The sequence below is a fragment of the Wolffia australiana genome, chromosome 20 (genome assembly GCF_029677425.1).
Source record: "Wolffia australiana isolate 7733 chromosome 20, ASM2967742v1".
NCBI classification, from domain to species: Eukaryota; Viridiplantae; Streptophyta; class Magnoliopsida; order Alismatales; family Araceae; genus Wolffia; species Wolffia australiana.
Window position 1 is genome coordinate 1651239 of NC_135854.1, and position 27486 is coordinate 1678724.

The 27486-nt window shown below is 40.3% G+C and overlaps 2 protein-coding genes across 5 annotated transcripts; one reads left to right on the forward strand and one right to left on the reverse strand.

The window, feature by feature from the left end:
- The first annotated feature begins 5247 nt into the window (after positions 1–5247).
- Positions 5248–10194, forward strand: EMB2444 (RNA-binding (RRM/RBD/RNP motifs) family protein). Its single transcript, XM_078591023.1, has 9 exons — positions 5248–5503; positions 5902–5950; positions 6214–6302; positions 6398–6454; positions 6829–6891; positions 7182–7247; positions 7344–7430; positions 8554–8647; positions 9582–10194. The coding sequence occupies exons 1-9, from the start codon at positions 5399–5401 to the stop codon at positions 10082–10084; spliced, it is 1113 nt and encodes a 370-aa protein (XP_078447149.1). The 5' UTR covers positions 5248–5398; the 3' UTR covers positions 10085–10194.
- On the reverse strand, positions 9448–21565 carry LOC144716014 (F-box family protein). 4 transcript variants are annotated; one of them, XR_013584806.1, is made up of 6 exons: positions 20903–21565; positions 13711–13844; positions 12076–12258; positions 10894–11066; positions 10652–10727; positions 9448–10108 (listed from the first exon to the last, which is right to left on the reverse strand). XR_013584806.1 is itself a non-coding variant. In XM_078591020.1 (6 exons), the coding sequence occupies exons 1-6, from the start codon at positions 21399–21401 to the stop codon at positions 10097–10099; spliced, it is 1074 nt and encodes a 357-aa protein (XP_078447146.1). In that variant the 5' UTR covers positions 21402–21565; the 3' UTR covers positions 9448–10096. The 4 variants fall into 4 exon arrangements, 3 of the variants coding, with proteins under 3 accessions (XP_078447146.1, XP_078447145.1, XP_078447147.1); XM_078591020.1 differs by having other exon boundaries at positions 10897–11066; XM_078591019.1 differs by lacking the exon at positions 9448–10108 and having other exon boundaries at positions 10492–10727; positions 10897–11066.
- Between the last annotated feature and the right edge of the window lie 5921 nt (positions 21566–27486).

The window sequence follows — 27486 nt, forward strand, 5'->3', positions numbered from 1 at the left end:
TCTTAGTTGATGTGGAAGATGCAGGAATTAGGTGAAACTTTCATGAATAAAGGGGATATTTAAATGAAGAGGAAGCTATTTAGAACAGAGGAGCAGGCTCAGCCACAACCCTTGGCCAAGAAAGAAGGCCCAAAGCAAGACAGTTGGCTCTAGTCTAAAGGCCCATTAAGGAAGCTCCACTAAACCCACTATGAGAGGCATGTTGGGCCAAAGAAAGGAGGGCAAGGGGAAGGTCCAGTCATGATTATTTATGGACATTTCAGAGGCTTAAATGCTGATTGGAGGACAACCTTGGACGTGGATCCAAGCCAGAGAAAAAGATCCAGCCATTCAATCCACAAAACATCCAAGTGTGGAGACTTAAAGATAGCACCTTTAATGCTAATTAAGGAAAGAAACCTTGAACGTCCAGGGGGTATTTCAAAGGTCTCAATGCAGATTGGAGGACCATAATGGACGTGGATCATGACCCTGAAAAGAAGATCTGGCCATCCATTGTATTAAAAATCCAATGGCTCTCATTTGCTCTCTCTCCCTATATAAACCCCTTCACCCTATTGTAATATTCATCTTGTGATTCAATCCAAAGTAATGTTTGGTGGCCTAAGTGCAATTGAGTCATAGATCCATTCAACTCACTGAGTGCCAGGCTGAGCAGGAAGCATCCAGGGCTGAAGAAGCTGGTGGAAAGGAGACGAAGAAGTCCCTTGGACCTTGGCGGGTGTGACAAAGAGGTTACCTTCTTATTTCTCCTTTTTCACTCTTTTCTGATCAGCTAGCCAATATCCAGACAGTTCTAATGCATCTAACCACGCTCTAAAATTCATTCTAGAACTCATTCTAGAGTGAATTTAATGCAGTCCATTTTTTCTCTCTCCTCCACCAAGCCACCTTCCCCATTTGGCATTCGTACTTAGCCAAATTTTGGCCAAGTCCAGAGCGCCAAACTGTTTCATTTCCTATTTTGTTTTAGCTTTCAAATACTCCTAAAAATCCCAAAAAAATTATTTTCTGCCTATTAATATTATTATAATATTATAATAATATTTTATTTTTCTTTGTTATATATTTTTATTTAATTAGTTATTTATCTTCATATGTAGTAAACCTACTTCTAAAATTATTAAAAAATACATAACTAAAGCACAAATTCCTAAGAAAAAACCCTTGCTCCCTGTGGATCGACCCTTACTCTCCCTACACTAGTAAGGTTATTATAAATTTTTGTTGTTTTAATTTGGATAAACCAACGACACTAATTAGTGAAGTTAGCTCATCACTAATTACCCCAAAATCTGAATTATCAATGATTCATGTCATGGTTTTTGTAGATCATGTTACGATTCCACTATTACGCTTGCACTCCAAAAGAATCATTGTATCCAACACTAGGCAGCTGGACGAATGAGACATTAGGTTCCAAAGCAGGGTTAAATTTTAAGGACCAAAGTAAAAATTTCACTCATACATAAAATTCAAAATTGCTAAATAAATCCAGATCACATAAATATATTATGAAAATAGTCCACCCTCTTTTATGTCATACATTATAAACTTATGCAACGCAACTAAAGAAGGGATATGCACAAGATATTGTCTCGACTATGTATAATTAATCATTTTAGTGGACATTATATTTGTCTCGCTTAAGAACACATACTAAGTGACATAACAAACAAATAATTTGACTAAATTCAGGAACCTCTTAAATTATTTGGTTCTGCCACGATTGATTATCTGAAAATTTATTGGCATGACAGACTAAATTCAAAATGAATCAAATCTTTAAAACAAATTAAAACATGTAGAGAACTAAATCCCATATCATGGAGTCAAGTTTGTTACCACTTTTTCCTCGAATGTGACTTAAGCTTCACAAGAATCCGACTTGGCCTTTGGCGCATCAAATATGCTTGTCTTGTTCTTTATCAGCTCTGCATAGACACAGGATGATCTACTAGCCACTCTAGTAACACCAGGAGGGTTAGGGAACTGATGAAGTATGGGAGCAGGATATGTATCAAAGGAGAGACCTGCATGTATATTTCTCAATAAATAAGATATATCCATTAGACAAAATGAAGTTTTTCATTCAAAAACTTATATTTTATATTAAATATATACACAACAATCAATTTCCAGGTAAAAAATTGTGTTTAAAATTCTTTAAGTATATATATTGATCTAAGATTTTTGATAGACACATTAGATGTATTGGACCATGAAACATTTCATATGTAAGATGTATTTTGTTAAGCAGAAAACCAACTTGGATGTTAAGTTTTTATGATGAAAAAAATCCACATTCTATTGTATAAGAAACATTTTCTTTATACATTCTAGTTGATCATAAGTACAGAATAATTCATGATGTAATATAATATCAACCATAAAAAGAGTAATTGCTTTCCATAAAGTGATCCTGCAAACCTATGAAATATATGTATATATATGTATACCAATTTTATTGTCATTGAAATAGATTCACATTCTTAACTTTCCCAAATTATCTATCAAACCTCCAGGGTTAACCTCTTTAACATTCACCATCCTCAATTATACCAGAAAATTTTTCCTTTCATTATTCATAATTAAATTTCTATGTATACACTTCAAATAGACATCATCATGACTTTCCATAAAGGAAATTTTATTAAGATTCCATGCAATATTCACCTTCTAATTTTAAAAAGGACATGTGAATGTCCAAAATAGCATCATTATCTCTTAACTAAATCTCATCTCCTTCTTTAATGATCGGGCAGGTTCGTTAAAACATTACATTAAAATTTTTAAAACAACATATGGATAACAGAAATAATGTCATCAGTTTTATAAATAATCATGTAAAAACCAATAAAATACCATTTTTATCATCCATCACTGGAGTTTTAATATCAGAAAAAACTTGAAGTTCATGCTCCAAATATTACATATTAAAATTTTGTTGCTTTTGGTCATGGGAGTACTCTTTCAGACATAAGATTTTAAGGTTTTTTAAGCTTTTGGGAAGGAAACATGAGGCTATTCAATTTATTTCTCATTCATTCTTATGTTATCCTTATATTTCTTATCAATAATTTCTTAGAATTAGTTTTCATGTGAACTTCTTCCTTCTTTACTCCAAAGTGTGAGGACGTATGCTGCTCTAAATGAATATTAGTTCGTAGAATTAGTTTTGATGAGTATGAAAAGGAATTTATTGAGAGTTTATTTCCCCTTCCCTTCTCATTTTGTTGGTTAGAAATTGGTACTGGCTTACTACTCTTCACATTTGGTCCACATTTCTGTTAAAGTCTCTAAATTTCTCTTCTTGCCTTTGAAGCTTGTATATCACCCTTTTTTGCTGATCCATCATCATCACCAATCGTATCTCCCTCATCGTTGGCATCATAGATCTTCCTTCATTTCTATGCATCATCTATCATGATGATGATTTCTCAGAACATATGATAAAAGATGAGTTTGCATATGTAAGAGAACTCTGACCTGTATGTTCACGTTTCCTTCTTCATTTTAACCCTGAATTATGGAACACTTGATAATTGTTTAAAGATATTGGTTATTAAATAGCATAAATCAATTTTGTAGCATAAACGGGACCTTCCTCCATGTAAATAATACTAGTTGACTACGTTGACTTAGTTGACTCATGGTAAAGTTAGTCGCTTAAGGCTTTTAATTTATGCAAGATATTTTTTCAAACTCCTTACTCGATACAGTAGAAGGATCAAATATGCACAAACACCAGGTAGTGAGACAACACATTTTTTAAAATATATTCTCTTGATTTCTACGTTTCACATTTTTTTGATTTTTCTAAAGTTAATAGTAGAAAACTTATAATACTCATAAGAAAATGCAAAACAAATATTCCTTCTATTTTTATATTAATATAAGTGGTCTCTTCAGAATTAAATGAGAATGACATTATGTCAATGAAACAAATAAAGAAGATTAAAAATATCTTTAATTGTATTCTAGTAGCTCTAGATGGCACTCACAGTAGCGATCAGAGTTAGCAATGCGGCAGTTGACTTAGATGGGTGTGTCAACTGAGTCAACTCAGATTCCTCCTAAGCCAATGAGATTTTGTCTGAGAGATGTGTGATACTACATATTTTTAGTACGTTAATCTGACCATATTTACATTTTTATTTGTATTAAATTGAATATATATGCATGTTATGAAGCTTAAAATCATTAAATTTATTTTATATTAATGTAATTATATTTCTTCCAAGTAAAACCATGTTGTTGCATTTTAGTCATAAATTAGTGCAATTATATTTCTGCCAAGTAAAACCATGTGGTTGCATTTCAGTCATAAATAATGTAATTATATTTCTTCCAAGTAAAACCATGTTGTTGCATTTTAGTCATAAATTAGTGCAATTATATTTCTGCCAAGTAAAACCATGTGGTTGCATTTCAGTCATAAATAATGTAATTATATTTCTTCCAAGTAAAACCATGAAATATAATGTAATTATATTTCTTCCAAGTAAAACCATGCAGTTGCAATACAGCCATAAATTAATGTAATTATATTTCTTCCAAATAAAACCATGTAGTTTAATTTCAGTCATAATTAATGTACTTAATTACATTGAACATGCTACATTTCAAAGTCATTTTGAAAAAAAATGTTGTTGAACTAAATTAATGTATTTCCAAGTAAAACTATGTAATTTTTTTCTATTATAAACAATGTAATTATATTTGTTCCAGGTAAAACTATGTAATTACATTTCAGTCATGGATAATGTAATTATATTTATTCCAAGTAAAACCATGCAATTGCAATGAAGTCATAAATGAATGAAATTATATTTCGACAAAGTAAAACCATGTAATTGCATCTCAGTCATAAATTAATGAAATTATATTTCTTCCAAGTAAAACCATATAATTGTATCTCAGTCATAAATTAATGAAATTATATTTCTTCCAAGTAAAACCATATAATTGCATCTCAGTCATAAATTAATGAAATTATATTTCTTCCAAGTAAAACCGTGCAATTGTATCTCAGTCATAAATTAATGAAATTATATTTCTTCCAAGTAAAACCATATAATTGTATCTCAGTCATAAATTAATGAAATTATATTTCTTCCAAGTAAAACCATATAATTGCATCTCAGTCATAAATTAATGAAATTATATTTCTTCCAAGTAAAACCATGTAATATAATATAATTATTTTTAGAGGTAGAAAATATGTGAATATAAGCGGGTAGGAAAGATGAAAAAAATTGAAGTAGCAGAAGAAGGAAGAAGAAGAAGAAGAAAGAAGAAGGGGAAGAGGAAGAGGAAGAGGAAGAGGAAGAAGATTGACCTAGTTCTTCGATTGGAGTGCTGATTGGATAAGGGTAGGCGAGAAATTTGGATTGGTATGACTACTCGGATCGCTCCCGGTGTTGGAGCAAACCTCCTCGGCCAGCACTCGGCAGAGAGGAACCAGGATGCAACTGTGTACGTCGGAAACCTCGATCCCCAGGTAGCTTTACCCATCAAATCTTTCCGGTTGAATCTTCGGTTGATGTCTCGCTTCTAGGGTTTTGGTGATTATTTTGATTTGTTTGTTCTCTGATTTCGTTGATTGCATGGTCGGTGAATAGTCCTTTTCTGGGGTTTTTAGTTATTTTGATTTACATGGGATATTTTTTGGTGTTGAATTTCTCTTGTTGTGGAAAATATTGACGCGGGAAACTGTTCGAACCCCATTTTTTATTATCGATGTAGTGAGAAAGGGTATTACGCTTGAATTTTTCTGGAGTTCGTCCAAGAAAGCTTGATTCTAGCAACGAAAAAGCTTCATTTTTTGTAAATTGCAATTGTTTTAGTTCCATCTCTTATTTCTTCGATGATTTCTTAGAATTTTCTATCCATTTTCAGTCTTCCGAGGAACTCTTATGGGAATTATTTGTGCAAGCAGGACCCGTTGGTAAGTCATTAGAGTTTCTCTTTTTCCCATTCAGAAAATTTCTGGTTTCTTTTAGAAAATCAAAACTCGTATTTAAAACAAATTAGAAAGCCCAAAGTTTACGTTTATATCTGCACACCAGTGGATCCTCGTTCGATTTAATGGTACTGAAACATGTGAAAATTTCAGAATTTTCTAAAAAATAGAAAGGACGTCTGGTTGAGAACATTGCACTTCTACTTTGATTTTTCTCGCTTTAACATTTTTTTCATATTTTATTGCAGTAAATGTTTATGTACCTAAGGATAGGGTGACAAATCTTCATCAGGGATACGGGTTCGTTGAGTTCCGGAGTGAAGAAGATGCTGATTATGTGGGTGCAATTAACTCCGAGATTTCCCTTCTTTTTTAATGTCTTTTTGAATGATCATTTTATTCTGGCCATGGTCTATTATTTTTTTTTTGCAGGCTATAAAAATTCTAAACATGATCAAGCTTTATGGAAAGCCAATACGTGTGAACAAGGTGTGCTTTGTATTTGTTTTTGAGATAGAGTATAGCCCTAATTTTACACTTTGAGGGGATAAATATTTATAATATTTATAATATTTTAAAATTCAATCAGTACTATGATACTGTTTATGAGCAATTTCTTATGTGCGCTGTATCATAGCAAACCTTCTGATTTCTAGACAAAGATCATTCTTTTTTAGCTCTTCATTCTGTTATTTTTCAATTTGTATCATCCTGATCAGCTTTTTCGCATTACTCCTAGTCAACCTGTCATTCTTAAATATCATAAACATCAATTTTATTTCACATTCATTTCTTAACACGTCTTTTTTGATTTAACAATAAACTCACTGTGGATGGTTTTTCTGGAATGAATCCATTTGTAGGCCTCACAAGATAAAAAGAGTTTGGACGTGGGAGCAAATCTTTTCGTCGGTAATCTTGATCCGGTATAATCCCTTCAACTCCAAGTTTCTTCCGATAATTATGCGTCTCTTTGTCTATATTTCAATATTTACTGTATATATTGTCAACTCTATGTTGGATATTCATTCAATGATAATCGTTCTGAAAAGGATCTCGGGACTAAATGAAATATGATTAAAGATCTCGTCTCTTAATCATTTATGATAGGGAGAAAAAACATCTTCAATACTCTCCCCTCTCCCTTCTTCCCTTCCAACAATTATGAGGCTAATGAATGCGATATTTATTCTGGTTTTTTTGGTATTCATCATAGGACGTGGATGAAAAACTCCTCTATGACACTTTCAGTGCATTCGGCGTAATCGTCAGCAATCCCAAGGTAACTTTTCATTTATCTTGTTACCAATTTTAAAGATTTTATAATTCTTTTTTTCTAATCTATGATTTTTATTCATTTTTATTTTGAATCGTGGAGATAATGAGGGATCCAGATACCGGCAACTCTCGGGGATTTGGTTTCATCAGTTACGACTCTTTTGAGGCCTCTGATGCTGCAATTGAGGTGATTTTACATTATTTTACGATATCATACATCTCTCTGGGCGTACTAGTTTTATATTATTTCCTATGCGGATTACATCACCGATGCCTGCTATTTGTTTCCAAATCTCTTCGGTGTTAAAAAAGCTAATTTTGTAATTATATTTGCCTGTTTTTCTCATTATTCTATCAATTTTAATACCCATTACATTTCATATAGTCTAGAAATATACTTATTTGGGTTATCTGTTGGGTAGAATCTCTAGTCCCTGGAAGAGAGATCGTTTTTTGAAGGAAAGAAGAGATAATGTAAACTTGAAAAAGAAAATGCGACCCATGTTGAGTTATTGGGGATGCTTTAATTGTCATTAACATATTGGGCCCAGGACCTATAACGGTACTATGCATGTATCTAATTTACAGTGTAGTCGTAGAAAATAGCAATAAACAAAAATAAACACTTGTAAGTCTTAACAGATGCTCATATATCGAAAATTGTTTATTATTATCTGTTCTCCGCATGTTTCGAAAAAAATTATCTATTCTCTGCATGTCTTTAGGAATGCTAGAATTGTGTCTTATTCTTATTGTTTTCAGTAATGGAAATTAATCTACTTATTTCATGCTATTGTGTATTTTCCTTGAATTTCCTTATTTCATTTCAGGGATTCTATTTCTTTGTATTCCCTTATTGCATAAGTATGTGCAGATTTATTAATGATATTCTCGATGTATCATTCGTTCTTTGTTGAATCATTAGTTTGGTATGTTTTAAAAGGTATTTTCGATGAATCTTCTCCCCTCGTCTAAATTAAACTTGCTATTATTTTGGATTCTCCTTGATTTCTTATTGACAATTCATAGTAGTCGTACTTTCTCCTCACATCTCTTATTCTCCTCGGTTTATGAAAACGATTCTACTTGTTTTATTTTTCTGATCCCAGAAGTATATTATCATTTCTTGTGGATGATATTTGTTTGATCATTCATACGAAACAACAAGTTTGGTTCCTTTAAGATTTTTTTTTGTCCTATATTTCTCCTTGTCCATACATTTATTTGCGTGTTATGTTCGAAACATCTCTGGATTCTCATAATTTTAATTTTCCCTGAAAGTAATTATGTATTTTTTTTTCTTTTTGTAGTCCATGAATGGGCAGTATCTTTGCAACAGACAGATCACTGTTTCATATGCATACAAAAAAGATACCAAGGGAGAACGCCATGGAACACCAGCAGGTGCGTTTCCTAAACTGGAAAATAACTTCAAATAACCGTAGAATAACATATTTTACATTTTTATCTTTAATCTTTTTCCAAAACTTGATTTTCTATTCTTAAACTGGCAAATATTTTTTTAATTGAAAAGATAACTTCAAAAAAATATTTAATTGAAATCTACATAGATGCTATTTAAAGAAGCTTCAAAGAGCCTTGGAATAAGCTGAAATATACAAATTTGTACAAATATGCTGTACATATTTGCTTGTTATCTTTTCCCAAAACTTGATTTTATATTCCTAAATTTTCTTCAAACCCAGGAACACGATTAATGAAAAATAAACTTTGTATCATTTATCCGTTTCCTTCTACGATATTACTTTACTTTTGGTTCAATGAGCATCAATCTTCCACGAAACTGGGAAATAACTTCAAAGATTTATTTTTTAATTGAAATCGACATAGATCCTATTTAAAGAAACTTCAAATAACCTTGGAATGAGCTACAAGCTGTACATATTTATTTGTAATCTTTTTCCAAAACTTGATTTTATTTTCCTAAATTTTCTTCAAACCCAAGAACACGATTAGTGAAAAATAAACTTTTACTCATTTATCTGCATGCCTCTACCTGGAATCTTTGGCTCAATGAGTATTAATCTTCGACGAAACTGAAAAATAATTTCAAAGATTTCTTTTTAAATTGAAATCTACATACAAAAGAAGCTTCAAGTAACCTTGGAATGATCTACAAGCTGTTATGTTCTTCCAAAACTTAATTTAATATTCCTAAATTTTCTTCAAACCCAAGAACACGGTTAGCGAAAAACAAACTTTTACTCATTTCTCTTGATGCGTCTACCTAGAGTCTTTGGTTCAATGAGTATTAATCTTCAACCAAACTGAAAAATGAAACTTCTCATATACTTGTTCTTTCCTGATTCTTCCCCAGAGAGAGTTCTCGCGGCGAGCAGTCCAGGAGTACAGAAGAGCCGTCCCCACACCTTATTCGCGAGTGGCCCGCCGTCTCTACCCAACGGTGGGCCCGCAGCCGCCCCAATGGCGCCGAGGCCGTTCCTCGCAGCCCCAATCCAGCCCCCCCCGCCGATCCGGCCGCCGATGCCGGTGGCTGGGGTCTACCCTCCAATGTCAATGGCCCCGCCGCCGGCGTGGCCTCCGCAGCCGCCGCCGCAGCTTCAAACCCTTCCCAGTATGCAACCAATGCCCCAGCAACAGTTCAGACCGCCGCCGCCGCCGCCACAGAGTATGATGATGTCACCATCTCAGGGGCTTATCTCGAGGCCGCCGCCTCCGCCTCAGTCGGCGGGCGGCTTGCCTCAACAGCCGATGTGGAGGCCGATGCCGCCACCTATGCCGATGCCGCAGATGAATGGGAGGCCGATGCCGCCTCCGCCGCCGCAGCAGATGCACATGATGCCGCCGCCAAGCTCTTGAGCTGGTGGCTTCTCATAACTCTCCCTAGATTTTTGTAGAATGCTTTTTTTCAAGAAAGAAAAAAAGATTTCTGTGGGAATGTTCTTCCACTGGAAGAGTTGTTTTTTTCAGATTGTGTTTCCGAAATGGGGGAGTATGATGCATTTTCTCAAAAGGTTAGGGGGGCGAATATCAGGAGAGGGAGATTTGTTACCGTGCAATCATGAATTTTGGAGGGAAAATTATTAAGAATGAATGGACGATGGAGATTTCTGTGATCAGCTCAGAACGCATAAAAAATTCTATTTAATGGATGGGACGACTAATTAATGCATGTCCCACAAGAAAGATTAATTATGATGCATTTCTAAAATTCGAAGTAAGAATTAGTTGAAATCTGAGATCATAACAAGATTGTCGAAGAATCATTATAATCTTCGATACTTGGATGGCTTCTTTCTAAATAAAGTTTTAATAATACAAGCAAAACGACCAATTCAAACCCTAAATCCTAAAGCTTTATTGAGTATGCTGCAAACAGATGTAGCAAACAAAGAAATTATGAAAAGAGAAACTCCGATAGCTTACATTCAATGAAAAGCTATGAAAAATGCAGTCTGAGTAGTTTTCTTCTATTTCCATAAATATATCCGTGTTCAAGAACCTGTAAAGAGGAACACGGCTTTCATTATAAGCTTAAAAATGCTTTCCGAGGTGGATTACTGCTCTATTTGATAGTTCAAAAAAAAAAATTACTGCTCTATTTGTGTAAAACATATTTGCATCAGAAAAAATATCGATTAGATGGGAAAAAGTGAGAGAAAAATTACTACTCTTGATGGTGGGTATGCTGCATCTGCCATTTGTCAACTAATGACATCGCCCGGTTTCTCAGAGAAGGGCAGAGAGACTCTTCTATGATTTCCTTGACGTGTGCGGCTGAGGATTCTCCGGCGCGTGTGGCGAGTTCGAGGTAGACAAGGGCCTTCATGAGATCACCTGACTGCATAGAGAATTCTAGAATCAAAGCGTTGAATTACTTTGCCAAATAAATTATCTCGTATACAAACCGAAATTGGAATTTTACAAACGAAATTAATATTCTTTTCAAAATCACAGAAAGTCCATAAAAAATATAACATTACATCTGCTGGTTCTCAATTATATGTAACTGTCGTGTGAATTAAGAAGTTCAAAACATAGTATAGTTGGCAAAGATCAGGTAATTTAAACCATATCTAGTTTGAAGATGAAAGAAACCGCATTGATTACTCTACAGAATACATGCATCTAGAATTAAAAATGTATTTATCACATAAATCAAGCAAGGGCATATAATTGGAGGCTTCAGCTACTGTAGAAAATCACACAGCTTAAGAAAAGGAATAGCCCACGTTAATTTTTCCAAATAAATAAATATCTTGGGGGCTAAATTATGCAAATCATGTAAATTACTTAAACACAAACTCAATCAGTGGTCAAAAAATTGTTCGTCCGAAATCATGAAACATGTATATTATTAGGCGGATTTAGAAGTAAGAAAAGGAATAAAGCGTAATAAAATTTCCAAAATGAACATATCCCATACGTAAATACCGTGTAAATTAACACAATTACGTGAGAATTGCAACAAAAGATATCAGACATAATTTTTTTTGGAAAAAAATCAGACAGAAATAAAATGAACAAAACCTCACAAATTTCTAAAAAAAATAAAAAGTCCTCCCGTGACATCTAAATGGCACGTAATTAACACAACTATAAATAATGGGGTCAATATCAGAAATTACCGCATAGATTTCAAAACCCGCTCTAACAGGGCCTTTTAGTAAAAGGGCAGATTACAGACGGAATAAACATATGCCCAAAACATCACCATATCATCAAAATGAAAAACGTCCCCCAAGTAATAAATGTAAATATCATCCAACATAATCTCATAAATGTGGCTCAGCCCGAGTTCGTTCGATGTCATTAAAAAAATGAATAAATGGGCAAAGATGAGAAATTACGGCGTAGAGTTCAAGCCCCCGTTCTAGCTGGGCACTTTTGTGGCCTTGGTCAGCTGCAAGCTTCATCCATTTCCTCGCTTGCCGATGATCTTGTGGCAAGCCTTCGCCAGTGGAATAACATATTGAAACATTGTACATTGCTCGGATATTGCCACCCTCGGCTGCTTGGAGAAACCACTTGGCCTGGAAAAAAATCCACTACCGGTGAGAATAAAGACATGAAATTAATGGTTATATTTATTCCATTTTAATCCTACGATCCTTTACTATGTCCCGTAATCTCATTAATGTTGTTCACAGCTTGGAAACTTTTGGGAATATTTCAATGAACCGAACTGATAGATTCCAAGAATAAAATAAATGAACCTCTATTCACCACATCCTCAATATGACCATGATACGAGTCGCTTCTTTTCCAAAAATTACCAAAGGAAAAGAAGACTCGTCCAATAAGAAGACTTGGAGGGTATAAATAAAGGAGGAAGCCAGAGGAGGGGTATCGAATATTCAGTTTCAAGAATCAGTTGCAGACTCCAAAAGGAGGCTGGGGAGCAGGAGCCGGCCTGCAATCCAGAAGAAAGGGGAGCTCGAATTCCTGAATCCTTGTTTTACCTTCTTGTTCTCTCTACCACATTTCCCCCACTCGTCTCTCCCTCTATGTCATATGAATTGTTCCCTATTATGCCATTTCTTGGAAAAATAGGTCTGGATGCGTTTGACAGTTTCAACCGATTTCTATATGGAGTATTATTGATCTTAGACGAGGGAATCACAAAGGGTTGAGGGAGACATCTATCATAAACGAGGGAGAGATTGATTCAGAGGGAAGCCAGCTGAAGGTCTGGTGAATATAGGTTGGGAAACGATGACGAATTCATCATAACCATCATCATCCCTATATTTTGCCATTGTAATCCATGTATGGGTTTTACAAAATGAAATTCATCAGATAGATGACACTGATGATAACGGCCTTGGAAAATCGGATGACAATGACAACGAAGATGACACATGATTAAATACTCTGCCTTTTCTTGGAAACTGATGTATAATGATAACGATGATAACAATTTTTCATTGACCAATTGGTGGCAGTAAGAATTACGATGACTTTTATGGAAACTTGATAACGAGTGTGATTCATCATCGTCATCTTTCAAGCTGAAAGGTTCAGCAATGAGGCAAAAGCTGAAAGGTTAGGCAATTGCAGGGAGACAGGGAATAGGTGAAAGGTTACGGAGGACGAGAGAGAGAGAGAGAGAGAGAGAGGGAGAGACGGATGAGGAGTGAAGCCAACCAGCAACTTTTCTTTTTTTTTTTACCATCAGTGATTAAAGTGTATCAGCAGAAGCACTCCGCATCTACAGCGAAGTAACATCTCAGACGGAAGCCAAGCAGCAACTTGAACTCTTCATTCTTACCTTTCCTCCAAAGCGAGGACCATATTATTTGAAGGTAAATTACCCTAGACAAGTAAAGACCAAAATGTCCCCACCAATGGCTAAAGTGAGGACCTTATCAAGGACCCGTTAGAAGGATGAGCCACAATTATTGATTCCTTAAAATGATAATAAAACAAAAGCTAAATGCATCTCTAAAATTAATCTGATGCCCAACGAGAATGTTCAAACTTACAGCTTCTTTGGGATTCTGTTCCACCCCTCGACCTCGATGTAGACAAAGTGCAAGGCTATATTGAGCGCGTGCATATCCTGACATGGCCGATTTACGGAACCATTTCACAGCCTCTACGGGATTTGGATGATCAGCTGCAATACATGACACAAAGTAATCGGTGAGATTAATTTACCTGCTACTTTCTCTGCTACTTCGGAATTACTAAGATTTTCATGAAGACGAGTTTTAAAGCATGTAAATGATGAAAGATATAGCTTCTAATCCTGATCTAGAGCTGGCTCAAAGAAAAATCAATGAGAAGTCTCCGCAACTATGTGTTTTTATGATACCCGACCCCTACCATGGTTATTTTTGGTTATTTCGGCTCAGGGGTACTTCCCCTTTTAAATAAATGTATCCCTCCACTAAGGAGAGCAGACTAGAGTTGTAATTAAATCTGGGTGGGAGATCCTCCTGAGGGGTACGGTGCCAATTTGAGCTTGGTGTTATTTGGTGTATCATTCTCTCTTTTCTTCCTATCTCTCTTCCTCGTAAGAGATCTACATCAAGGACCCAAAAAAAAATTGTTCCTTTAATCTTCCAAAATCTGATTTGGGTTAATTCAGACACTGTAGAATCTGATTTGAGGGAAGTGGAATCTGATTTGCAAGCATGAGAGCAAATGAAAACGCCAATCGTTGAAGAACAACATGTCCTCCCAGCCAATCAACATGTCCATCAACAGATTGTGGTAAGAAACCAGGGAATGTGTTTTAAGCATGCATTTTCAAGTATTCAATCAGTCTCTGCAATCATGCCTTTGATCCTAGGATTTTCTAAATCTGATTTAGGTTTTTCCAGACAAAGAAACGGCAGAGGAATAGAAAATTTAGGGAAAAGTGGCATCTGATCTTCAAGGAAATTCAAGCAATCCTGCAAGCATGATGGTATCTGAAAACCCCAATCATGTAGCTATAGCTCCAAGCTAATCAACATATTCTTCAACAAATACGATACGCTCCTGAAGGACGCGAGATGGTATTGAACAAATCTTGAATCAATATTTCAAGATATTACTCCAAATGGTAACAACTCAAACCAATGAAGTTAGGAATAGAGTTCTTGAATAAAGAATAAAATGCGGAAGAGATCAGTACGATGGACCGGATCGGTCGGTCATCCTCTAGAAAAGGGAGGATCTCCCTAAGCCAGCCAAGCAGGAGCGTTGGAGTGTCAAGGAGCTCCTCTCCAAGAAGGTCAGTTAGCCGTCCTCCTTTCCCTGCTCAATTCCTCTTCTTATTTATAATGTCGACCACCGTTGCTAATCATCTCTCATGCGCGGCTCCACACAAGTAGGCCTGGCACGTTTCTCCATCGCAAGTGCGTGGAAGAGTCGTATCAAAATGTACAACAATAAATCATTGAACCCGGTAGACAGAGCTAGATAGATAGATAGATAAATAGATAGATAGATAGATAAATAGATAGATAGATAGATAGATAGATAGATAGATAGATAGCTTACCTTCAAGGAAGGAGATGCCAAAATTGCACTATTTGATCCTCAGATTTTCTTAAATTTGATTTACTTTTTCTAGATTATGGAACTTTTCTAGGAAGTGGCATCTGATTTTCAAGGAATATCTACCAAATTCAAAGAGCACAATGGCATACGAAAAGACCAATCATGTAGCGATAGGTCAAGCCACGCAACATTTTCTCCAACTGATCTTGTTAGTGAGATAGTCAGCCTTATGGGCTAATGGGCCCTATTCTATAAGCCCATTAGCCCTCTTATCATTCTCTCTCTCCTAGGGTATATGTATACCCAGCCATGTACTCTATTGAGTTATGTCATTATCTTCTTCCTTCCTCTCTTGACATGGTATCAGAGCTCCAGAGCTCTTCCATCTAGGGTTTGACATCACCCTCTCGCTGTCTAGCGAATCCGGAGCGTGACCGACGGATCAGCCACAGCGCGAGCTGTAGCCAGCCCGCGGAGCTTCCGGAGAACCAGCCGCACAGCCGCAGCCGCGCACAGCCGCAGCCGCGCAAAGCCGCAGCCGCGCAAAGCCGCAGCCGCGCAGCGCAGCGCGCAGCGCGCGCAGCGCGCGCACAGCGCGCGCGCAGCCGCAGCGCAGCCAGCGCGCCAGCCGCAGCGCGCGCGCAGCCAGCGCAGCGCGCAGCCGCAGCCGCGCAGCCGCAACGCGCGCAGCCGCAGCCAGCGACCTCAGCCGCAGCCGCCCGCGAAGCAGCAGCAGAAGCCGCAGCAGCCGCGGCCAGCGCGGCAGCAGAAAGCAGCAGCCGCAGCAGCCGCAACCGCCGAAGCAGCCGCAGCCGCCGCAACCTCAGTCACAACAGCCGTCTCCGTAGAGACCACGGCTCTGATGTCGGAGGAACTTTACTCCACGGGCCAGACGCGTCAACCGGCCGTCCCAGATGATGGCTTCACCGATGCAGACTTTCAACGAGAACCCTTGTCACACAAGGTTACTCATTCTCTGCCGGCGGTTCCCGACACGACGTGTCTCCAGGGCCCGAATTTGTTACAGTGGCGTCACTTTGTCGAGACTACTCTCAAGGCGCGCCAACTGTTCAAGCATTGCACACAAGCCCTGCTTCCATCGACCCATCCACACTATGCGGCGTGGGAAGCCGAGGAACACTTCGTCCTTGGATGGCTCTACACGACCTCTCTGGCACCCTCGTTCCGTGAAAGGTTCCCTCGCTGCGCCACCGTGAAGGGTTTTTGGGACCAGGCCAACAAATTCTGCGACGCGAAGGACAACTGGCGCCTCTTTATGCTCGTTGCTAAAGCCAGCAACTTTCGCCAAGGCGCACTGTCCATCTCGGACTATGCGCTGGAACACAAGAAGCTGTGGGACGAGGTGGACTACTACTTGCCGACGGATGATCCGACGTGCAAGTCATTCCAGAACACTAATCGCCTACGCCTCTTGGGGTTTCTTTATGACCTAAACAAGGAGTATGACGACACTCGGCGCCGTGCCCTCCATCGCAAGGAAGGCCTTCCTTCCATTGATGACTTGGTGAAGGAACTCCAGGAAGAGGAGAGTCATTTTCATGTCATTGGCACTCTCTCCTCGGAGGCAGCTCGTGACTCGACTGCCCTCCTCGCCCGGCCTCCCTCGCCCACTCCTGCTCCCCCCGCGGAGGCGGCCCCCTCCGGGCTGATTTGCTCCTACTGTAGCAAGCCTGGACATCTCCGCAAGTGGTGCAAGAAGCGTCAGTATGACAACCGGAAAAAGGAGTCTATCGAAGGGAAAGCTATGGTTGCCTCCTCCTCTACCTCTTCTACCAACCCGGCGACTCTTGAGCAGCTCCAAGCCGACTTGGCCCGTCTCCGTGACCAAGTGGCTACTATGCAGACTCCGACTCAGTCGACGGCACATTTTGGTGGATTTGGTGCGTTCTCTCTCCCTCAGTCTGAACAGTGGTATTGTGGTACGGCTTCTTACTCGCCTCTCGTATCGGATACGAGCTGGGTTCTTGATTCGGGGCAGCAGACACATGACCCCGTTCAATGACCGGTTTGTATCCTACGAAAGGCATAGTGGGGACCGTACAGTTATTACAGCCGGTGGTGGACGGTTGCGTGTTGCTGGAATTGGGGCAGTGTTTGTAGACGGCCTCGGAGTGGTCAGCAATGTTCTTCATGTCCCCGCCCTGCGAGCTATACTTATGTCTCCTCAGCGTTTGGTTGACAGTTTGTCCTGTTCTTTTCACCTCCAGCCTGACGGGATGTTTCTATCTGACAAGGTGGGTCGGACTACACCGATTAGGCGTGAGAACGGGTTGCTGTTGTTGGACGATGGGGGGCGCTCTCGGTGCTTCCTGCTTCACCGCCAACTCCGACCAGCGGATGTGCAGCGTATGGGACGTCTCCAGTTGGCTCACCAACGGCTGGGCCACCCGCCATTTTCAGTTTTACATCGTCTCTTTCCTTCGATGTGTACTGGATTGGACCTTCAGACTATCGTGTGTGATGCCTGTCAACTGGCGAAGCACCGTCGTTCATCTTTCTCTCCGTCCACCTCGCACTCCTCCACTCCATTATTTCGCATCCATAGTGATGTTTGGGGATCCGCCCCGCAGGCTAGCCTAAAGGGCCACCGATACTTTCAGATCTTTGTTGACGAGGCCACCCGCTACACATGGGTCTACTTGTTGACCGCCAAATCTGAGGTTGCTCCGACGGTCCGTCACTTCTACACCATGGTTCGTACTCAGTTTGGCCGAGGTATTCAGCGCTTCGCTCCGATAACGCCGGGACCGTCAACACCGAGCTGGCCACGTACTTTGCTGACCATGGGATTCTCCACGAGTCCTCTTGTGTGGCCACCCCGGAACAGAACGGTATGGCAGAACGTCGGATCGGGTATGTCACGTCGACCGCCCGTACCCTTCTGCTGAACTATTCTGTTCCGTGGGCGTATTGGGGTGAGGCGGTCTTAAGAGTACCCATCTGTAAACCGTCTCCCCTCCCAGCCCCTCGGGTTTGTCAGCCCACTAGATCGTCTCTCCACGGCGTTCCCCATCTCTCACTGCGGACTGGACTCCTCCTCGCATCTTCGGTGCACGGCGTCGTCCACGATACGGCTCCCACTCGCCTGGCTCGATGCTCGAGCTCTCGGTGCGTCTTCGCCGAATGCTTCTCTCCAGAAAGGTTACCGTTGCTACCACCCTCCGTCTCGGAGATTTTCATCTCGCAAGCGTCACCTTTGCCGAGCATGAGTCTTCGCCGGTGATTCTACCTCGCCACGCCTTCCGCTGGTTGAGGCGTCTTCGACTCCTTCCTTGGAACCCTTTCCGTTGGTGGGACCCATTCCTCCACCGTCGCCGTCCCCAGCCATCTTCTCTCCCTTGCCTCCTACCCTCTCACCTCCCGGTGCACCGTATCCTCCCCCTAGTGCACCTCCTAACCCCGGGCAGTCCACCTCTCACCCGGGAGCTACCTCCTACTCTTGGTGCCCCGTATCCTTCTCCTAGTGCACCATCTTCCCCGGGAGCCTCCCCTACCCGGGAGCTATCTTCTTCTCCCTCTTTGCTTCCGCTCCTCCGTCGGACGATCGTCACCTCGTCTACTGATGATGATGCTCAGTTGGGATGGCCTATCGCCCTTGGAAAGGGGTTCGTCAGTGTGCTCGCACACCTCTCTACCCCTTATCTCATTATCACTCATTTGATCGGCTAAGCCCTTCCTAGCGGTCCTTTCTTTCTCACATCGAGTCGCATCCCCTCCCTCGTCGCCTATCCGATGCTCTTACTTCTCCTCATTGGAAAGCGGCGATGGATGAGGAGATGCAGTCCTTGCTCAAGAACCACACTTGGGAAGTCGTCCCGCTTCCTCCTGGCAAGAGGCGGTGGATTGCAAGTGGATTCATGCCAAGAAGCATCATGCTGATGGTACTCGAGCGCCTCAAGTCTCGACTTGTGGCTCGGGTTTACTCAGTCGTATGGCGTGGACTACTTGAGACCTTCTCTCCTGTGGCGAAGATGGAAACAGTCCGTCTCCTCTTGGCGCTATGCCCATTCCGACTGGCCGTCGACAGTTCGATGTGAAGAATGCTTTTCTCCACGGTGACTTGACGGAGGAGGTGTACATGGAGCCACCTCCTGGGTATACCCTTGGCCCCCCGGGCACCGTTTGCCGGCTGCGGAAGTCTCTCTATGGACTGAAACAGTCACCGCGGATGTGGTTTGGTCGGTTCTCTTCGGTCATGAAGACCGAGGGCTACACTCAGAGCAATGGGGATGCCTCCCTATTCTTCCGTCACAGTTCCGCGGGTGTCTCCATCTTGGCCGTGTACGTCGACGACATCCTCATCACGGGTTCCGATTCTGCAGAGGCCGGCCGCCTCAGCTCTGCGTTGGCCAAGGAGTTCGAAATCAAGGCCCTCGGGCCTCTTCGCTACTTCCTCGGCCTTGAGGTGGCCTACTCCCCCCGGGGGATCTTTGTGTCACAGCAGAAGTATGCCGTTGACCTACTGGCCTTGACCGGAATAACTGAGTGTGCACCGGTTACTACTCCCATCGACCCTAACGTCAAGTTGGGTAAGGGGGAGGACTCAGCACCGGTGAACGCATATCAGTACCAACAGGTGGTGGGGAAACTCCTGTACTTGACCCACACCCGCCCCGACATCAGTTTCGCCGTCAACCTCCTCAGTCAGTTCATGCACTCTCCGCGGGAGATCCATCGTCAGGCGGCCAACCGGGTACTTGCGTACCTAAAGGGCTGCCCCGGGAAGGGCTTGTTCTTTCCTCGGAGTATGGAGCGGACCGTGAAGGTGTACACGGATGCGGACTTTGCCGGCTCAGTTGTGGACTGTCGTTCCACCACGGGGTACTGCACTTTTGTCTTGGCGCAGTCTTGTCAGTTGGAAGAGCAGCAAGCAGGACAAAGTGTCCCGCTCCAGTGCTGAAGCCGAATACCGGGCACTTGCCGATGGGGCCTCTGAAGGCCAGTGGATATACGGAATTCTCCATGACCTTCGTGTGGAGTATTCCGGCCCGATCCACTTCTACTGCGACAACAAGTCGGCAATCGCCTTGGCAAAGAACCCTGGCCAACAGGGACGGATCAAGCATATGGAACTCCACCGCTACTTCTTCAAGGAGCGCGTGGACGAGGGCATCTTTGACTTGGAATTTGTTCCATCCGCTGATCAAGCTGCTGATGTCCTTACCAAAGGACTATCTCGACCTCTCCTGCAACGTGCAGTGTCCAAGCTCGGCATGGATGACATCCATACTTCGCTTGCGGGGGGGTGTTAGTGAGATAGTCAGCCTTATGGGCTAATGGGCCCTATTCTATAAGCCCATTAGCCCTCTTATCATTCTCTCTCTCCTAGGGTATATGTATACCCAGCCATGTACTCTATTGAGTTATGTCATTATCTTCTTCCTTCCTCTCTTGACAGATCTGTATTAATAAATCAGTGACCAAGGTAGACGAGGTGATAGATGGATTACCCCCTCCGCAATCATTCGCATGATCCTCTGATTTTCAAAATCTGATTTGGGTTTTTTTCCGACGCTGTATATATTAATCAGAGACAAACGGCAATGGGAAAGAAAACTCTGCCGATTCCATGAGCATGTAGCGATAAAATCCAAAAAAACTCGATAGAATTTTTTCCAAAAAAACTCTGGAACAGATAGATTGATAGATGGATGGAAGTGTTACCTTCAAGGAAGGAGATGCCCAAATTACACTGAGCAGTGGGATGCCCAAGCTCGGCCGCCTTCCAATACAACCCCCTGCTCTCCTCCTTCCTCCCCATCTCCCAGTACATAAGCCCAGCATCCACCATGGCCGCCGCCAACCCTCTCGCCGCGCCCTTGAGGAACGACTCAAGCGCCTTCTGAGGGTCCCTCTTCCACCCTCCACGACCATGCTTGAACCGCTTCCCGTAGCAGAGCAGCACCATCGCCTCTCTCATCGGCCGCAGCGCCTCCCTCCACGACTTACAAACCGCGCTCGCCGCCAACAACGTCGGCAAATCCATCGGCGCGGCAATCCTCAACAGCAATTCGTCCGGCAAATCCGAGAAATCGAATTCCAAAACCCTACCCGGCGTTGCCGATCTCGCCTTCCTCTTCTTGAACGAATTCCGGCAGCGGGATCTACCGAGCGGAGGATGAATGGAGAAGCATTTGCTTCGCCCTTGATCTTGTGCTCGCATCTGGCCGGGATTGCGTCGGAAGAAGATGAATCTGGCTCGATCGATGGGGAAAACATCAATTGGAGACGAAAATCGAAGATTTAGATCTCTATCTGGAAGATCGATCGAGGATTCGCTCTGACTTCTTCTCGCCAATCGCTCTTCGACGCTCTCTCCGAGCTGACTGAAAGAGGAAATTTAACAAACTCGGAGATGTCGGTATATATAGTGAAGAAGAGAAGGGAGGAGAGAGAGATGAATAAAGATTAAGAAAGCGGTCACATCAGTCACATGCATGGCAAGAGTAATGATGACATGAGAGAGAAAGTAAAGGCCAGATAGAGAAAAGAATGGGTTAACATGGAGATAGAGATGGAGATAGAGATCAAGATGGAGATAGAGATCAAAATGGAGATGGAGATGGAGATAGAGATAAAGATCAAGATGGAGATGGAGATAGAGATAGAGATAAAGATCAAGATGGAGATGGAGATAGAGATAGAGCTAGAGATGGAGATGGAGATGGAGATAGAGATGGAGATGGAGATGGAGACAGAGATGGAGATGGAGATAGAGATAGTGATGGAGATGGAGATGGAGACAGATAGAGATGGAGATGGAGATGGAGACAGAGATAGAGATAGAGATGGAGATGGAGATGGAGACAGAGATGGAGATAGAGATAGAGATAGAGATGGAGATGGAGACAGAGATAAAGATAGAGACAGAGATAGAGATGGAGCTGGAAATAGAGATAGAGATAGAGATCAAGATGGAGATAGAGATAGAGATAGAGATAAAGATAGAGATGGAGATTAAGACAGGAATAGAGATAGAGACAGAGATGGAGATGAAGACAGGGATAGAGATAGAGATAGAGATGGAGATGGAGATAGATATAGAGAGATAGAGATAGATATTGACATAGGGGGAAGAGGTAGACAGAGATAGAGAGAGATAGAGGTAGAGATAGATTTGAGGTAGATATAGAGATAGAGATGGGGTAAAGATGTAGAGAGTTGTAGAGATGGGTATAAGAGGAAGAGAGAAGGGAGGAGAGAGAGATGAGTAAGTATTAAGAAAAATAGTCACATCAATCACATGCATGGCAAGAGAGGTGATGACATTATAGAGAAAATAAAGTCCAGATAGAGAAAATAATGGACAAATTAAGATTGAGATAGAGATAGATATTGGCATGTGTAGGGATAAATTTAGAGTACAGAGAGACGGAGACGGATACAGGTAGGGAAAGACGTAGTCTGGTCTCGGTCCGATTTTAGCAAAAACTTAAACCTTGACCTGAAGTTCGGTCCGATCTGTGTCTCAGTCCGGTCGCGGTGCGATTAAATGGTAGAGTTAATGTCAAAGTTAGATCATGTTGACTAATCAATGTCAAAGTTAAATGGCAGAATTAGAGAGTGAGCATGGAAGATGAAGTTAGAGATGGGGGAGAGTGAGAGGAACATTGACACAGTAAGAATGTGAGAAACATTGAGAAATTGTGGGATGAGAGCGAGAATGTGAGAAGGAATGAGAGAGTGAGAACTGAAAGAAAGAGTCAAGGCGGAGAGAGTGAGAGAACGAGAAAGATCAAGAGAGGGCGAGAATGATTGAGAGAGCCAAAAAGAGTGAAATTCAGTAAGATCTTACTATAAATATAAGTAGAGATAGATTTTTGAGGTGGATATGGAAATATAGATGGGGGTGAAGAAAAGAATAGATTGAGAAACGAGAGTAAGACTAGAGATGGAAATGGAGATAGATAAATATATATATAGATCATGTGGAGGTATAACTGAGGATTGATATATGGATGATGATTGTAATGGAGTAATACAGAAATTGAAATAGATATAAAGATAAAGATGGAGGTATATATGTATATATGATGGATATTGTGTTGCCTGCAAGCCAACCACAATAAATGACTTGTTAATTTTTGTTGAATTAAAAATATATTATTTAATATTATCTTGTGATGTAAATAATGACGTCCTTAAATACATGCACAGAGAGCACTAGTCTATTAACATATATTCTTAATATTCATATTCGAAGGATACTTGATATGGGGATTTTTAGTAGTAAAAAAATACACATTTCAGAATAATTATATGCATCATTTCATTAATCATGTCTTTATTTTACTATCAATTTTCTCTCCATGCATTATTTCTTGAAAATATTCAACGTGGCCATTTTTTTCGTTTACATCCTATCTAGTACCTGAACGCCATTTTTTATCTCGTTTGAAAAATGCTTTGAAATCATTATGGCCTCGAAAATTTTTTGAGTGGCCAGCAAAGGATGAGCGGGGGGGGGGGCACTCAAGCCAGCCTCTAGCCTGCGAGCGCACGACGCTCAAGCTGGTCAGCAGCCAAAGAGGACCGTCGGTCAAGGCCTGATAGCTGGCACACTTAGACGCATGAAGGCCCAACAGCAGACCAGGATATGCCCAGAGAGTTCAGCACGCGCAATAGAGGGAGGTCTTTTATCTTCAATTTATATTATTGTGCAAAAGTTTTATAATGCAACTTTTGTTAAAAAATTTTGATCTAGGATTTCAGCTAAATACCTCTTTCAGCTCCGCACCGGGCCAGGCTGATAAGGATAAGATTGAACACGAACCAACGGGCCACAACCTTAAGAAGAATAGAGGAAATATTGAACGGGCCTCGAGCCAACTTTGCCTAAAGCCCGATGATGTATCACAACTCATGCTTGCAAATTAACAATTTGCAAGTGTTAGTATAGGTGGCCTAGGAATAACCAAAGAGGGGGGGGTGAATTAGGTTCTCTATTTATATTATATTTTTACTTTTATTAGCCTAGGATATTTCTACTTAAGAAATGAGGTAGGGGAAATCGGTGACAGTTCTTTTTTTTATACAGCTTAGGCTATTCCTTAATGCTGTTCGGGGGTATCCGTCCCGAGGTGATGATGTGCCCTTGCCAAGTTTGTGTGAATGCCCCCCAAGTAAATCACTTGGAAATAGGGCTGAACAAGGATACCAAGAAAAAATATACTAACACTTGCAAAATTTATTTCTTCTTATGGCCCCAAAGCTTTAACCTGAGTGATCATCAAGATCTAGCAATAACAATATATTTCTGAATAATGTATTCTCCTCAACAACACTTAGTATTGATGGCTACTTAAAATAGTATTCAAATGATCAATTTTAAGTATTTAAACAAGAAAACTTTTATGTCAAAATTTAATTAATTCAGAGATAGAGATTCATAAATATAACTATGACTTCCCTTCAATAATACCTCCTTGTTTGTGGCCATTCTTTCTTCATTCCTATTCTCTTCCACGTTTTTTCTTTGGAAAAATTCTCGATTTGTTTTTGACTTTTGATGCTTAAAATCCCAGTATCTTTTTAAATCCTGCATCAAATGAAATTATTCTACATGAAATGGTTTTGTAACACAATTTTGAAAAACTTTTATGTCACACACAATATTCAAAAATAAATGAAAGAAATTTCTAGAGATCAATCTTTCAACGTCCTTTGTTTACCGCTCGATTCCTATGTGTCCAACCGATAGCTCTTTCCAACTCAACCAAATGAGGCAATTCAAATTTCTTTGGTTTTGTATGGATGTTAAAAAAAATTCATATGTTTAACAAAAGCTCAAAATCTGTATAACAAATTTGCAAAACATTATAAACTTATCATAGGGTCGAGGATGTGCGAAGTTTGAATCTGCCTTCTTTTCTTTGAATCCTGAAATACCCTGCACCAAAGACCACGATTCAAAGTTTTATGGACTTGTATTGATGTTGGCAACAAATGATCTCTTCAAAGAATGCTCAAAAACTACTTCAAAAGTTCTCCAGGAATTGAGAGATTTCTCTAGCTTTTGGACTGTGATTTTCAAAGGGCGAGGAGAAGAGTGTTTGACATTAGGGCTCAAAACTGCATATATGGACTTGGAAATCCAAAAGGGCATAATGGTAATCTGTCAAAATTCTAACAGTCATATTCATTGATTATGATTAAGCAATATAAAATAATAATCATTTTAATTTCAAATTTTTTATATTTACAATTTTGCCATCAATTCAAAATACCTTTAAGAGTTAAGAGCAAAAACTAGCTGTTATGCCAAAGACTTGAGATTTAAAATAATATTAAAATTTTTGATATGTTTTCCATATCATTTAAATAAATATATCACCATTGAATAATAATATCTTCATCTAATAAAATTACAAGTCCTAAATAGGTAATTGACTTGTTTAGTGTATGGTCAAACTAAGTAAGCTTTTAATATATCTAAGGCTCTTAATCTATCTTTACATACAATCAGTAAACTATATTACTGGGGGCCTATTGTGCTTTGATCACAACCCATACTCAGGCATGCATCACTTCGAACATTCATTAAAATACACATTAAAGCATTGTGCTAAAAATACCCTTTAAGCTTAATCTTCAGTAAGGGGTTGTCAAGTTCATATTATGGAATTAACATACATATTTCATGTTGAATTTCCATTCATGCAATTATTCATACATTATGAAAATTTCCTATTTTTAATGAATTTTAAAGTAACCCCTTGAGAAATTAAAAAAAATAACGAACAAATAATAATAAATAAATGCTCCTAAGGAGCCACCAAGGACCTGCAGCCGTAGCTAAGGCAATAGCCGCAGCCAAGGGTGCAGCCAAGGCCTCATCCGCAGCCAAGGGCACACCCAAGGCTGCAGGCCCTCAAAATGGCCCCAAGGTAACATTGCCCGCGCTCAAGGTGAGTCCATGTTTCATTTAAACAGTTGATATTCGTTTCTGCGTTTTACGAATTTGAAATAACTCGATATGCTGTTATTTTGACTAGAGATTTCAGAAACTTATGAGTCGGGCCGAGGAAATTATAACAAGAGGGAATGAGTCCGCGGGCCGCACTAGGCACAAAATCATATTAAAGTCTAGTGGGTTTTGCATGGTCCGGGCCCAAGCCCAAGTCAAGACAAGCTTTTCATAAATCAGACGATATAATCTCTACCGTTCATCTTCTTTAAGAAAATTGAACCGTCAAGATCAATGCTTATTATTCTTTTATCTTTTCTTTTATTTTCAGGCGACAGCTCAAGAAAGAGCGCCGACGTGGACGAGTCACTTGCGGACATGTGGCATTAGGAGCTTACCTGGCACTGCTGACCATGCAGGGTCCACCAGAACTGAAGAGGGTCCACGGCTACGATTAAATCGTAGCCGTTGAACCCCAAGGCGTGGAGCTAATGGTCCAAGGGCAGTGTTGACATTAAATCAGAGACATTATTCCGGTGACGAGAAGGCAGATTGATGATTCATCATTGGAGACGGCGGCAGAAAGGTCCCATATCACTCAGGAAGGTCTTTAGACTGTTCCTGACCTATAAAATGAGCTGTAGATCACTGAGAAAATGGTGTTTTGTCGCCGAATTTCAAGACAGAAAATTGGAGTTTTCTTTAACAAAGGGGCGTTTTTCCATTCATTCTCTTCTCAATTCTCTCGGTCGTCGATCGTGAAAGGTCTGTGACCTGAAGAGAGATCTGAAAGAGAGAGATAATTGAAGAAGGATCAAGAAATGCTTACCTGAAGGATGACGCGGTCGGAGCGGGGTCAAGAGCCGTTGGCGACCTCGAGCACCTGCAGAAATACGGTAAGTGCATAGTTTAGCAAGAATATTAATTAATTTTGAGTTTAATATCAATAAAGGATTGAGAAATCATCCTCAATCCAATTCGCCAAAATCAAAATAATTTAATTTCGAGCAAAAATCAAAATCGAAAAATCTTCATATAAGGCATTTCAACAAACACATGTCGTTCAAAGCTTGAAAATGATTTTTAACCACTCTTTTAAAATACTTTTAAAACAATTAAAAATCTATAAAAACAAATTAAAATTTAATTTCGTCCCTCATAAAAATACACAAATAATCCATTTTGTTCATCTAGGGATTTTATCAAACACCTCATGTGCAAGATTTGATTCTCAAAATCCGCCAATCAATTGAACTTTAGAAATTCCAAAACAATTTCCTAAAATCACTCATACACCTCCACTACATATATATACAATTTTGGGTCAACATAAAATATTTAG

Excerpts from the sequence above, each read along its gene's own strand:
- EMB2444 (XM_078591023.1), top strand. The coding sequence starts at position 5,399 with ATGACTACTCGGATCGCTCCCGGTGTTGGAGCAAACCTCCTCGGCCAG. Across the intron at positions 5,951-6,213 it reads TGTGCAAGCAGGACCCGTTG|TAAATGTTTATGTACCTAAG; the intron begins GTAAGTCATTAG and ends ATTTTATTGCAG. Across the intron at positions 8,648-9,581 it reads ACGCCATGGAACACCAGCAG|AGAGAGTTCTCGCGGCGAGC; the intron begins GTGCGTTTCCTA and ends ATTCTTCCCCAG.
- LOC144716014 (XM_078591019.1), bottom strand. The coding sequence starts at position 21,401 with ATGCGAGCACAAGATCAAGGGCGAAGCAAATGCTTCTCCATTCATCCT. Across the intron at positions 12,259-13,710 it reads AACAGAATCCCAAAGAAGCT|GCCAAGTGGTTTCTCCAAGC; the intron begins GTAAGTTTGAAC and ends ATTTTTTTCCAG. Across the intron at positions 10,728-10,896 it reads CAGCATACCCACCATCAAGA|GTTCTTGAACACGGATATAT; the intron begins GTAGTAATTTTT and ends TCCTCTTTACAG.